This window comes from Trichosurus vulpecula, chromosome 5 (genome assembly GCF_011100635.1).
Source record: "Trichosurus vulpecula isolate mTriVul1 chromosome 5, mTriVul1.pri, whole genome shotgun sequence".
NCBI classification, from domain to species: Eukaryota; Metazoa; Chordata; class Mammalia; order Diprotodontia; family Phalangeridae; genus Trichosurus; species Trichosurus vulpecula.
Window position 1 is genome coordinate 205,832,596 of NC_050577.1, and position 13,502 is coordinate 205,846,097.

Sequence of the window (13,502 nt, forward strand, 5' to 3'; positions counted from 1 at the left end):
CTGGGTGAGAGTGGAGTGCAGTCTAGTGCAGGCCACAGGAGCACAGTCCTGGCCACAGCAAATCAAGAGTAAGCCTTGGGAGTGACTGAATGAGTAGCAGCAATGGCAGCAGCTGCTGCCAGACATCTGAGCCCATAGATGGTAATATTCATATTCAACTCACCCTGTGCCCTCTGTCTATATATATGTGTGTGTGTGTGTGTGTGTGTGTGTGTGTGTATTCCCTTCAACTATCCTAATACTGAGAAAGGTCTCATGAATTACACGTATCATCTTTCCATGTAGGAATGTAAACAGTTTAAAAAGTCCCTTATGATTTCTCTTTTCTGTTTACCTTTCCATGCTTTCCATGCTTCTCTTGATTCTTGTATTTGAAAGTCAAATTTTCTATTCAGCTCTGGTCTTTTCATCAAGAATGCTTGAAAGTCCTCTATTTCATTGAAAATCCATTTTTCCCCTGGGTAGATAATTCTTGGTTTTAATCCTAGTTCCTTTGACCTCTGGAATATCATATTCCAGGCCCTCCAATCCCTTAGTGTAGAAGCTTCTAGATCTTGTGTTATCCTGATTGTGTTTCCACAATACTTGAATTGTTTCTTTCTGGCTTCTTGCAGTATTTACTCCTTGACCTGGGAGCTCTGCAATCTGGCTACAATATTCCTAGGAGTTTTCCTTTTGGGATCTTTTTCAAGAGGTGATCAATGGAGTCTTTTAATTTCTATTTTATTCTCTGGTTCTAGAATATTAGGGCAGTTTTCCTTGATAATTTTTTGAAAGATGATGTCTAGGCTCTTTTTTTGATCATGACTTTCAGGTAGTCCAATAATTTTAAAATTATCTCTCCTGGATCTATTTTCTAGGTCAGTTGTTTTTACAATGAGATATTTCACATTGTCTTCTATTTTTTCATTCTTTTGGTTTGGTTTTATAATTCCTTGATTTCTCATAATGTCATTAGCTTCCATTTGCTCCATTCTAATTTTTAAGGAATTATTTTCTTCAGTGAGCTTTTGTACTTCTTTTTTATTTGACCAAATCTTCTTTTTAAGGCATTCTTTTCCTCGTTGGCTTTTTGGACCTCTTTTGCCATTTGGCCTAGTCTGTTTTTTAAGGTGTTGTTTTCTTCAGTATTTTTTTAGGTCTCCTTTAGCAAGCTGTTGACTTGTTTTTTATTATTTTCTTGCATCCCTCTCATTTCTCTTCCCAATTTTTTCTCTACCTCTCTTATTTGATTTTCAAAATCCTTTTTGAGCTCTTTCATGGCCTGCGACCAATTCATATTTTTCTTGGAGGCTTTTAATGTAGGATCTTTGAATTTGTTGTCTTCTTCTGGCTGTATGTTTTGATCTTCTTTGTCAGCAAAGTAAGATTCTATAGTCTGAGTCCTTTTATGCTGTCTGCTCATTTTCCCAGGCAATTACTTGACTTTTGAGCTATTTGTCAAGGTATGACTCTGCTTCCAGAGTAGAGAGTGCTCTGTCCCAACCTCCAGGGTAGCTTTGAAAATGATGCGTAGTATTTATTACATAGTTTAAAAAAAAAGTAAACAGTGTGAAATGGAAATTCATGGTTTTATATTGAATTCTCTTTTTATGTTGCACCGTATACATGGAAATGTTCTTTTTTGTATGTCTTTTTGTATTTAAGTTCAAAATGAATTTAAAAATTAAAAAAAAAAGAAATACCAATACCTCATGAGCTGGAAATGTCTCATTGAGGATGACAATGAAAACTAAAGTGGGCAAATAATTAGTGTAGATTAAATGGTAGTATAAATTAAATATTGTCTCATTATGTGTCACTAATATGCCAAAACAAAACTGGAAACATACTTAGCAGGTGTAGACTAGGGCTTAAGCATGATGTGCCCACATTGGAGAAGGTGCTGTGCCCTATGAGCAAATCAGAATTGAAACATCTCAAAGGAAACACAGGACGCGCAAATTCAGAGAATCGACCCCAAATGTTCACCTGGACTATTTGTGCCCAACCTATGGTAGAACATTCTGAGCTCCCATTGGTCTAATCAGCCACAGTTGGACACATTGAAACTTGAATCTAGCATAGTGATGTCATTTTAGTCCTCTTCAAGAATGAAGGACAACAACCAATAAATGCAAACTAATGCAGAGCAATTCTAAGAAATAACTTCATCCCTAAACCCAGTGTGGATAAAATAACAGCTAAAATTAAGGACCTGCTAAAACCTGAAGAGGGAAAAATTAAAGAAACTGCAATGACTGAAAATTTTCACTTCATACAAATTCCCTCAGGCCAACTTTTTATCCTGTTTGTGACCTTCTGTGACCCTTGAAGACATTAGGGTTCTAAAGGGACACTTCTTTCTCCTCTCCCCCCCCCATTAAAATGTAAGTACTTCATCATCCTATAACCCATTCCAAGTGTTCAAATGAACTAACCTTCCTAGTTTTCACTTTCCTCCCATGTTTGCATCTCAAAGTTTCTCCTCAGCTCTGATATTTTAATAACTGGAATGTTTGGAACTCTTCTATTTCATTAAAGACTCATTATCCCCTGTAGGACTATGTAGGATAAGTTATAGGATAAGTTGTAAAGAAAAACTTATCCTTTGCCTTTTGGAATTCTAAGATCTGTATTCTAAGATCTCTTCTTTTAGTGGAATCTTCAAAGTCTTGTGTGATCTTCACTATGGCTCCTTAGTACTTGAACCTTCTCTGTTTGTATACTTGAAGTACTTTATTTTTCTTTGACCCCAAAGCTCTGTAGTTTGACCATGACATTCCTGGGAGTTTTCATTTTAGAATTTTACAGGAGGCAACCAATGGATCCTTTCTATTTTCATTTCGACTTCTGGTACTAACAGAAGTTAGGGGTAGATAGGTGCTACAGTTGTTAGAGTGTCAGGCCTGGAGTCAGGAAGATTAATCTTCCTGAGTTAAAAATATGTCCTCAGATACTTGCTGGCTGTGTGACCCTGGGCAAGTCACTTAACCCTGTTTGCCTCAGTTCTTCATCTGTAAAATGTGCTGGAGAAGGAAATGGCAAACCACTCCAGGATCTTTGCCAAGAAACCCCGAAATGAAATCACAGAGAGTTGATATGACTGAAACGAGTGAGCAACACCACCACCACTAAGAGATCTGGGCAGTTTTCACTTATAATTTTGTGAAATATGATGCCTAGATTTTTTCTTTGGTCATAATTTTTAGGTAGCCCATTGATTCTTATGTTATTTCTCCTTGACATGTATTCCACTTCAGTTGTTTCTGCTACTATATACCTTATATTTTCCTCTGTTTTCCTTTTCAATCTTTTAAAAATGTATTTCTTATTTTTTCATGCAATTATTGATTTCTCTATGGCCTATTCTAATTTCCAGGGAGTATGGTTCTTAAATAAGGTTTGCCACTTCCATTCTAAGCAATAATTACCCTTACCCTATTCGAAGTCTGGTTTTTAATGCCCATCTTTTCCTCACCCCCATGTGTCCTCAGATACCGGTTCCATATCAAATTACAAATAGGATTAAGATACTAATCCTCCAGAAGGTCTATGTAAAAATATAAATGTTTCCTGGGATTCATCAGGATCCGTTAACATGTTGATACAAATTAGTTCATCAGATTATGTAGTTGTCACCTAACACATTTCATGGCCCAAAGCAAGAACAGTAGAAATCTACCTCTGACAGCAAGGAAAGCATGAGACTTGTCCAGGCTCCCAGGGAAAGACTCTGGGCAGCAAGAAACTGTAAGAGGGCTCTAGGACCAAGCAGCAGGAAGGAGAAGTCACTAAGGAAGAAAGTGGCCCTGAAAGGAGAAGTACAACAATGAAGAGAAATTTCATTTATTTCACAATTTTGCCTGATGTGGGGTTTTGCTGGACCTAGAAGTTAGATTCAAGAGTCCTTCACCCAATTCTTAAGTTTAGGAAGCAGAACAAGGAGCCAACAAAGGTTCCAAGGAGAAACTTGAGAACCTAGCATGTAGAAGGAGCAAATGAGGAGAGGGATGAGAACTAGGAGGAAGGTGGCAGACTTACCGGATACAGCGTGGCTCTTAGCTCCAAGTACTGCACATTGTCCTCATAGAACTCCTCCAGACCTCTAGCGAAGTACTCTCTAAACACTGGCGCATAATGGACAAGGCCATTGATGGCATTGAAGATGTTTTCAAACCTTGCCCAAATGACGGCTTGATCTGAGTATGCTATCTCAGGGTTCTCCAACACCAGTGTGAAGTTTTTCAGCAAACTGTCACGAAGCAAAAGGGAGTCATGCCAGGGAGGAGCTTCAGGGAAGGAGGCCTGTGAATTTCTTTGTGAAATTGTGCGATGTCAGATCCATACCTACATGTCTCTTGCATGGGCCCAGAGGACTCTATCTTTCCGTAAGGGGGAGGCAGAGATGAGTGAGGGAGGAGTCATGGTTTCCCTTCCTAGGAACTTATTTCCCAGAATTCTCAGAAATGTCTGAAAGACTCAGATCAAAAGAAGCAGAGGTTTCCCTCCAAGGAGAGAAATTTGGGTTCTTATACTCTATTCTTTCTCATTTCACATCCTCTCAGGACTTAAGCATTTTGTTCAAGTTATTTTGACTCTAATGGAGAGTTGCATTATGATGTTCTATAGAAGGTTTGTGAAAATATGATATGTTATAAGTACCTTAAGACTGAAAGAATTTCTTTCGTATCCTCTCACAAGACAAATATGGATAACTCACTTTATGCTGTAAAATCTTCCTGAAAAATTATCTTATTTATAGTAAATCAGATTGTATTCTATTTCCAGCCCAATGACTACTATTTTATTTTGATTTTCAAATCATGTTTTAAATTCACTAGAAGAGATTGATATTGCAGGTTTTCATGCAGGGAAATTGCTCGAAGCAAGATACATTAGATGTACCATGTTCTCTACACACTAGGCCCTCAATGAATGTTTTTTGACTAGCTAACTAAACTGAGCGCTAAAGCTGGGAGGCATTCCACCTTAGATTCTTACTAGCTATGAAACATTCAGCAGATCTGTCTTTTTGAGTCTCAATTTCTTTATCTACAAAATATGCACAGTAATACCTCTTGTTGTGTTTACCTCACTTTGTAAACCTTAAAGCTCTGTAAATGTCAAACAACTCACCTGTGGTCAAACTCAGTGACATTTTGCAGCTGCCTCCTATACTTCGCTAGCAAAATCCACTCAGAGCAGTCTTCTGGCTTTGGGGTTGGAGGGGCAGGGTCAGCAAATCTGAACTTCAGGTTGCCACATGGAGTGAAACAGAGATGGCAGTGGGGTCTGTAGGTAACATTCCTCACCAACCAGTCAACACTCAGGATGCCAAAGTCATGGAGGTGTAAAGCAGCTCCTAAGAAGGAAAACAAAACTACAGATTAGAGGCCAGAGGTCAGGAGTGGGGAAACTATGGCTTTCTAGGTCCTTGGGTGCAGCCTTTTGACTGAGTCAAAGTTTTACAGAACAAATCCTTTTATTATGAGGATTTGTTCTGTGGAGTTTGGATTCAAAGAGTCACACTTGAGGAACTAGAGGGCCATATGTGGCCTTGAGGCTGCAGGTTCCCCACCCCTGCCATAAGTAATATCTCACCTAAGTAGAGAGTAGATGATTGTGTTACTCATGCATGGAAATTCCCACCCTGGCCAAATTTCTTGGATCCAAACCTTAATGGAAATTTCTGGATTTAACTCTAGATTGGTTGTCGTCCTTTGTTCTCGAAGAGGACCAAAATGACATCACTATGCTTGAGTCCAGATTCAATGTGTCTGACTGTGGTTGATCAGACTAATACGAGCTTGGATGCTCAAACACAGGTCGGGCACAAATAGTCCATGTGAACATTTGGGGTGGATACTCCAAACTTGTGCATCTTGCGTTGCCTTTGAGCTGTTTCAATTCTGCATTGTTCATAGGGCACAGCACCTTCTCTGATGTGGGAACACCATGCTGAGCAGTCCTGTGACAGTGTCTCCCATGTCACACAATCAATTACTGGATTAGTTTTGATTGCAAAACCTATGCCAACTTCACAGCGCTCCCCTTCACTGCAGCCACTCCAGAAAAATGTGCATCCAGCTCCGACTTCAGTAAGCAGGCCTTCATTTGCCAGCCTTGTTTCACTGAGGGCTGCTGTTTGGATGGGATGCCTACTGAGTCCTTTTGCAACAAGAGCTGTTCAACTTTCAGTTCTATTGGATCTTGTGTTATCGATAAGCATGTGCACATTCCATGTACCAATGGTGAGTGGAATCATCTTTGTAGACATTTTTGTACATTTCTTTGTGTTTTGACTGCGGAGTGGGATTCCCTGCCTGCCAAGGTAATCAGGCCAGGGTTGGGTAAGCAGACAATTTTTAGGGCACCTTTTCTAGCCCCTTCCTCACACCAGGAAGTGAGCAGTATGATCCTTAAAAGGCTGCTCAGACACCCAGGGGCTGCTGAATCTCACTGCTGCTTCCAGTGAGAAACGACCCTATGGCCTGGGCTGCCTGTGTGCAAGATTGTGACTACAGCTCCCAGTACATCCACACCTGCTGCTTTGTCACTTGCCTGTCACCACAGGACTTTAAGATAGGTATAATGGTAAAATGGTATACATGATGTCTTTTGATTTGTGCATAAATTGGATTTAAGTGAGGTACAGTTGTATGAAGTCATTGGCCTCACTCTCTCCTCCAGAGTCATCACAGTCCAGTGGCAGGACAAAATCAAGACAACTGGTGATGGCTCAAGATGCAGTGGATGACCTTGGTGTCTTCGATGTCTAACCAAGCTCTAAGTACTCCACAGTGCCTGCTTCAGCTGCCTTCATGGCCATTGGAACAAATTGTTCTCATCTGCCCATTCCACCAGGTGAAGTCTTCGCATGCTTGGGGTAGACACCCCACTAACTCACCAATGGGTTTAAGACCCCTTGGTTACCCTCAACCTGGTTCAGCCCGTCTGCCGAAACAGTTTACCAGGGTGTGGCCGCTGCCAATGCCACAGCTTCTTGGAGCCACAGGTTGAAACAGGTGGACACCAAAGGTAGAAAGCAGCCCTGAGAAGGGCTGAGCAGCCATCACACCAGAGGTACCAGTCCTGCCTGAACACACCCTACACACAGATCTTTACTTAACTAATCTCTCAAAGCTCTGGGTTTTTTTTTTTTTCCTCTCTAGAGTCTCCTAAAACCTACTTTGTCCAGTGTAGGAAGGAATGACAGTGAGGTATACTTGCTTTCCAAGAAACTGGCCAAGCTGAGCTTTGGAGCATCTCTCCTGTGTTTTGGGAAGCCCCAGATCATTGAATTATGGCCACAGCTCCCTTTGCTCCAGCTCTCAGAGTGACACTTCCTAAGGTGACTTCCTCATCACTCATGTATAGGGCTTCAGTGATAGAATGGCTCCACAGAGACACCTGCCTTTGGGGAATATTTTCCTGAGATAAGAAAGGAATGATAGTGACAGTCTGTCCCTGGAAACCAACCTGGTGATTTAGGAGGTATGAAACAGGATCAAATGAAAATGAAATAGCTAAGGGAGTGCAATTAAATTAGACTGAAGAATCAAAAAGAACAACTAAAGGGATAGTGGAATATTTGAGAACAGTCATCCAACTCGCTGGGCTCCACAATCATAATGTTGTATATACACAGCACTTTATAGCTTTTGAAGTATTTTGTTAATGCCAGACGTTTTTCCAGCCCATTTTATCCTGGAAGTTCATCCGGGTCCAAAGATCTCAGCTGGAGCCTCATACTTCTGAGGCTCCAACAGCATTGGTCAGTGGAGTCTTCTTAAAGGCAGGGCTTTGGGCTTCCTGTGAAGCAATACTGATCACCATCCTCAGCCTGCCTTTTTCAGTTTTATAGGCAAAAATATGGGGAACAGGGCAATTTAGTGGCATAGCTCCCCATTGTGTCCTATCCTTTTCCTTTTTTTGTTTTTATTTCAATAAATATTTCCTAATGATATGTAAAAAATTTTTCGCATTCTTTACTGAATATTCTGAGTTCTAAATTCTCTCCCTTTTCTCACCCTTCCCTCATCCATTGAGAAGGCAAGCAATGTGATATCAAATATACATGTGAGGGGCAGCTAGGTGGTGCAGTGAGTAGAGCACCGGCCCTGGAGTCAGGAGGACCTGAGTTCAAATCCGGCCTCAGACACTTGACACATGTACTAGCTGTGTGACCATGGGCAAGTCACTTAACCCCAATTTGCCCTGCCAAAAAGCAAAAAAAAAAAATATACATGTGAAGGCATGAAAAACATATTTCCATATTAGCCATGTTGCAAAAGAAAAAAGCACTAAAAAAAACCCAAGAAAAATAAAATTATGTCCCTATTCTTTTCCATTCAGAAGAACTGGTAACGGGAAAATGAGTTCCAAAGCAATAGTTTTAATTTCAGGTTCCCCAGATAATTGGTTTTCCCACCTCTTCATGAGCTTAACACCCAGATAAGTTCACCCTACCCCTAGGTAAAGGCCCCTACCTTTTGGCATCTTCTTTAAGACATGAAATATTTTACTTTCTTCAATGAGCTTCTTGGCCTGGAAGAAGTGCATACTAGGCGGAAATTGACTTTTCTTCATTGCCTGTGTAATCTCTGAATTTTTGAGGTCCATTAGTTTCTTATTGGCCAGTTCTTCTTGTTCTGTTAACAACAGCTTCCCACCAATTTGCAACATTTCTTCTTTCCTTATAAGAGCTTTGCGCTCATCATCTAAGGGAAGGGCTAAGCAGAGGGAAGAGACCACTATGGCCAGCAGCAGGGCTGACCATTTAGTCTGGCCAGTCAGCAGCATGGGGACACCTAGAAAAAGAAGAAGGATTTGGGTGAATACCCATTGTGGACAAATCAAATTATTGGAAACCAGCTTGGTGATTCAAGAAGTAAGAAACTGGATCAACTGAAAATGAAATAGCTGAGGGAGTGCAGTTAAATTAGATTGAAGAATCAAAAGGAACAACTAAAGGGATGGTGGAATATTTGAGAACAGTCATCCGGTTCATTGGACTCTACAATCATAATGTTGTATATGCATAGCACTTTGTAGCTTTTGAAGTGTTTTGTTAATCATTTCATTTGATCCTTGTGACAACTTTGTGAAGAAGGGCAGATATAATTAATCCCCATTTTACAGATGAAGAAAAAGGGTCAAAAAGGTGAAGTGACTTCCCCAAGGTCATATTTCCCTATGGTCAGTTAGTAAGTGGTAAAGCCAGAACCAGAACCCAGGGTTTCTGGCTTCTATTCCAGAGTTTTTCCCACTACATCATGTTGCTAAAACTCAGGGCTTTAATTTTCTTAACCTCCCACCTTAGGTGAATCATTTTATTCTTCTGAGGTTCAGGTTCCGTAATCAATCCATCAATTACTATATGTAATGGGTCTGGGAGCGTGCCCAGATTCCCTAATATGAAGGTACCCTGCATCCTGCATTCTCCGACCACATGGATGAGAGTGGTCTCCTTCAATTTGCTACATAGCAAAAAAGGGCTGAGTCTTTAAAGACTGCCACATGGAGACAGTCTCTCTTTTTTTTCCTACACACTCTTTCCTGTTGCATCCAGAAGGTAAAGATCACAGTTTCCCCAAAGCAAGAGGCCTGAACTGAACCATGGTTGGGTGGGGGTGGAGATATCTTTCTCTTCCTCTCTCTTTTACCTCAGTTCTAAGAAATGGGTCTGGAGTCTCCATTCTGTTTCTTTTGTCCTTCTCAATTTAAGGTGCATAAGGCAATCCCCACCAGATCCAGGAGTTTGAGCCATGGTGATCTTACAGCCAAAATTCTACCTGGGAATCCATCCAGCCCAGCAGGGAAGCCATGAAAAACCAGAGTTCCTGGGACTTAAGCCCAAGCCAGGTTTTGGACTGGAACTGTGCTCTATAGAAACTGAAACAATTGTGAAACTAATCTGCTTCCCCTCCCCAGAAACTAAGGTAGTATGTGGGAGAGGGTAGATTAGGCCCTACATGTTCTGGGAATAAGTTTGTATATTTGTGATTACGCCTTTTAAAGTAAATATTCCTTTGCAGAAGTTAATGAATTAGTGGCTAAATACAAGTAGGGTGCAGAGGACCCTCCTACATTTGGTGGAACATCACGGTTGGGGCTGAAGTCATTTGCAGACATCTTAGATATTCCCAAGAACCTTAAAATTCCAGACAACCCTGGGGAAGGGGTGAAATGTAACACACCCAACCTTCAGGAAGTGATGGTTACAATAATTAGTGTTACATATATATTTAACACCTATTTAATATATCATGTTAAATGCTGTCAGTATAAAGTATTGCTATCTATATTTTCATGTTTGTGTCTTATTCAGGAGGTATATGACCATAGACAAATTATTTAAGTTCTTAGATTTAGTTTGCTCGCCTTTTAAATTAGAACGACAATATTCGCACCTACCTCTCAGAGTTGCTGAGAGGAAAACACATCACAAACCTTAAATTTTAAATTAACATGCTGCAATATTAAAATTCTTACTACTTGCCCAATTAAGTGGTGGTCCCCCTAGAGCACCAAATAAATATTTGTTGATGATGAAGTATTGAAATATTAGCCCTAGGGCCTGTAAGTAATTAGCTAAGGGTGTGATGGGCAGAGAAGGTACAAGACAATAACAATGAAATAAACTACGAAACTGCAGGTGGAGGGTAAGCCTTTCACTTAGGGTGGTGATGAGTTATAAAGAATGAAAACAATAACCCTAATGATGAATGTAATGGAAGTTTTAAAGAAACAACAAAAATAGGAAAGGAAGGGGTGAGAAGGTATATTGAAGTTAGGCTTAGAATGTCAACAAATCCAGTGTTAGAAGGATACTAAAAGCTATTTAGGTGTTTGACCAGGAGTCTTCAGGAGAGATAGAAGAAGACAGGAGTCCCCAGGCTCCAGATCTACTTTTTCTTAGGTCCCCTATGCTCATTTGGTGCCTTATGCCTGCTTCTCCTGGTGATATTACACAGGATGCCAACAATCCCTGGCTGCCCCACCCTAGAAATACAGCAGCATCCCCACGAAGTTCTTTCTGCTCAGTAACCTAACATCATAGCATTTTCTGCCTACTGTGTGAGGACACAGTGGTAAACTGCCTACCATCACGTAGCTCCCTTTTCACTTTACTCTGCTCACATAATAATTTGTGCTGAAGGAGAGGGAAATGACTTTAAATATGAAACTTTTTAAAACAAACACTCAAAAAAAGAACTAATCACCTATGTCTGTGTCACTCAAACCCTTATGCTACATAGGTCCTTGTCTTGACAAGTCCCTGGAGGCAGAGATTGTAATATACAAACTCCAGATACCCCACTGAAAAAGATTTTCTTACATGCTCTAACTAGCTCTTGTTAAACCAATAGTTCTCAGAACCCAGTCCCACAGAACCTCAGTTACCTCAAGGCAGCTCCAGAAAATGCAGACTGCAAGCTTGCTCCCCCAAACAGCTGCTTCAACAGAAACAAAGTGAATTCACCAGCTCCTTTTACTTCCTGTGGGGAAGTTTCACTTCACCCAGGACACTCAGTTTCACTTCGAATACAGATGCCTTCAAAGAGCGGTGGATGAAGCAGAGTTGAGGCAAAGGTCTCTGGAAACCAAAAGTGGCTGAGTCTAATTCCAAGACAGTTAGAATTAAGTGATAGAACAATAAGGCTCCAAACTTATGAGGTCCAGAAAATAGGAACAGGGTGCTTACTAACAAGTCCACCGTCCTTCTGGTAAACACTTTACTATCCAAAAAATTACTCTGGGTTACAGAGTAGATATGATAAAATGAAAATGGAAGAAAGGTCTTCAATTTTATTTAATCTTTTTTTTTAAAAAAAAAAAAAGGAAGATGAAGTGAAACTAACAGATGGAGGCTGTCTCTTTTAAATGCTACTGTATATTTCATTTAAACTTTGCCACTTTCCTAGTACCTAGTACCAGTGCTCTATACATAGTAAATGCTAAATAATTTTTTTAAGTGAATTGAATTTTCTCAGCCTAGGCCTAGGGATTTAAGTATGACAATTAAAAAGAACCATGATCAATGGGATACTTGGAGAATCCTAGAGAATCAACTAGTTGAAATAATTAACAACTTTAGAAAAATTGCAGGAAATAAAATAAACCCATATAAATCCTAAGCATTTCTATATGTTACTCACAAAGTCCAGCAGCAAGAGATAGAGAAGTTCCATTTAAAATAACTATAAACAATATAAAATACTTGGGAGTCTACCTGCCAAGACACAGCTCCACTTTCACCTTACTCTACTCCCATAATAATCTGTTGCAGGGGAAAGGGAAATGACTTTAAATATGGACTAGATGAGCACAATTACAAAGTGCTTTTCATACAAATAGTCAGATCTAAACAAATGGAAAAATATCAATTGCTGATGGGAAGTCTGTGTCGATGTAATAAAAATGACAATTCTACCTAAATTATACAGTGCCGTGCCAATAAAACTACCAAAATTTATTTTATAGAGCTAGAAAAAAATAATAATAAAATTCAACTGGAAGAACAAAAGTTCAAGAGTATCAAGGGAATCAAAAAAAAAAAACTTGAAGGAAGGTGGCTTAGCCATACCAGATCTCAAACTGTTTTACAAAGTAATAATCACCAAAACCAACTGATAGTGGCTAGGAAATAGAGTGGCGGATCAGTGGAATAGATTAGGTACACAATACACAGGAGAAAGTGACTGTAGTAATCTAGCATTTGATAAACCCGAAGATCCAAGGTTTTGGGACAAGGACTCACTCTCTGACAAAAACTGCTGGCAAAACTGGAGAGCAGTTTGGCAGAAACTAAGTAGACACCAACAGCTCACCCCTGACGTGGTCAGACTTATGCTTCAGGAAAATCACTTTGGTGGCTGAATAGAGGATGGATTAGAGTAGGGAGAGACTTGAGGGAGGCAGACCCATCAGCAGGATATTACAACAGTCCGGATGGTGATGAGGAAATGGTGAGGGCTTATACCATGTGGTTACAGAATCAGAGGAGAGAAAGGGTATCTTCAAGAGATATTGCAAAGGTGAAATCGAGAGTCCTTGACTACAGATTCAATTTTGGGAGATGAGAGATAGTAGGGAGTAGAAGACGATATCTAGGTTATGAGTCTGGGGGACTATCATAAAGGAAGGCTATTGGTGGAAATTGTAGGTGATGTAAAACAAAATATCAACATAAAATTATTAAATTTAATAGGGCCCTTCTCCCTCCACCCCTCTCTATACCATGTATAGTCACCATTGTGGTCAACCATTGTTGGGGACATTAGGGCATTGTAGGGAACATTCTTGCTAGATGTAACTTATCAGCTGAGAGTCTCCTAATTGGTTGCCAAGGCAGAAGAACTAATGATGTGGGGTATACCTGATAGAAGAAGAGACAAGTTCTGGCTGGTGGGCCTTTTGGATTCAGTCCTCCAAGTAAGAATATAGAATTCCATCAGGGATAGAGGACAGTCCTTTTCTACACAATGCCCCCAGGGGCTGATACTCCCCACCCAGAC

At 40.2% G+C, this 13,502-nt stretch overlaps 1 protein-coding gene across 1 annotated transcript in view; it reads right to left on the minus strand.

The window, feature by feature from the left end:
• ADA2 (adenosine deaminase 2) overlaps positions 1-11,441 on the minus strand; it is a 49,618-nt gene extending 38,177 nt beyond the window's left edge. The window contains exons 1-4 of the mRNA XM_036758627.1: positions 11,389-11,441; positions 8,472-8,792; positions 5,119-5,344; positions 4,024-4,234 (exon numbers count right to left, since the gene is read on the minus strand). Of these exons, the coding sequence (XP_036614522.1) occupies positions 4,024-4,234; positions 5,119-5,344; positions 8,472-8,784 (750 nt within the window). The 5' untranslated portion in view covers positions 8,785-8,792; positions 11,389-11,441. The remainder of the gene's footprint in view (positions 1-4,023; positions 4,235-5,118; positions 5,345-8,471; positions 8,793-11,388) is intronic.
• Between the last annotated feature and the right edge of the window lie 2,061 nt (positions 11,442-13,502).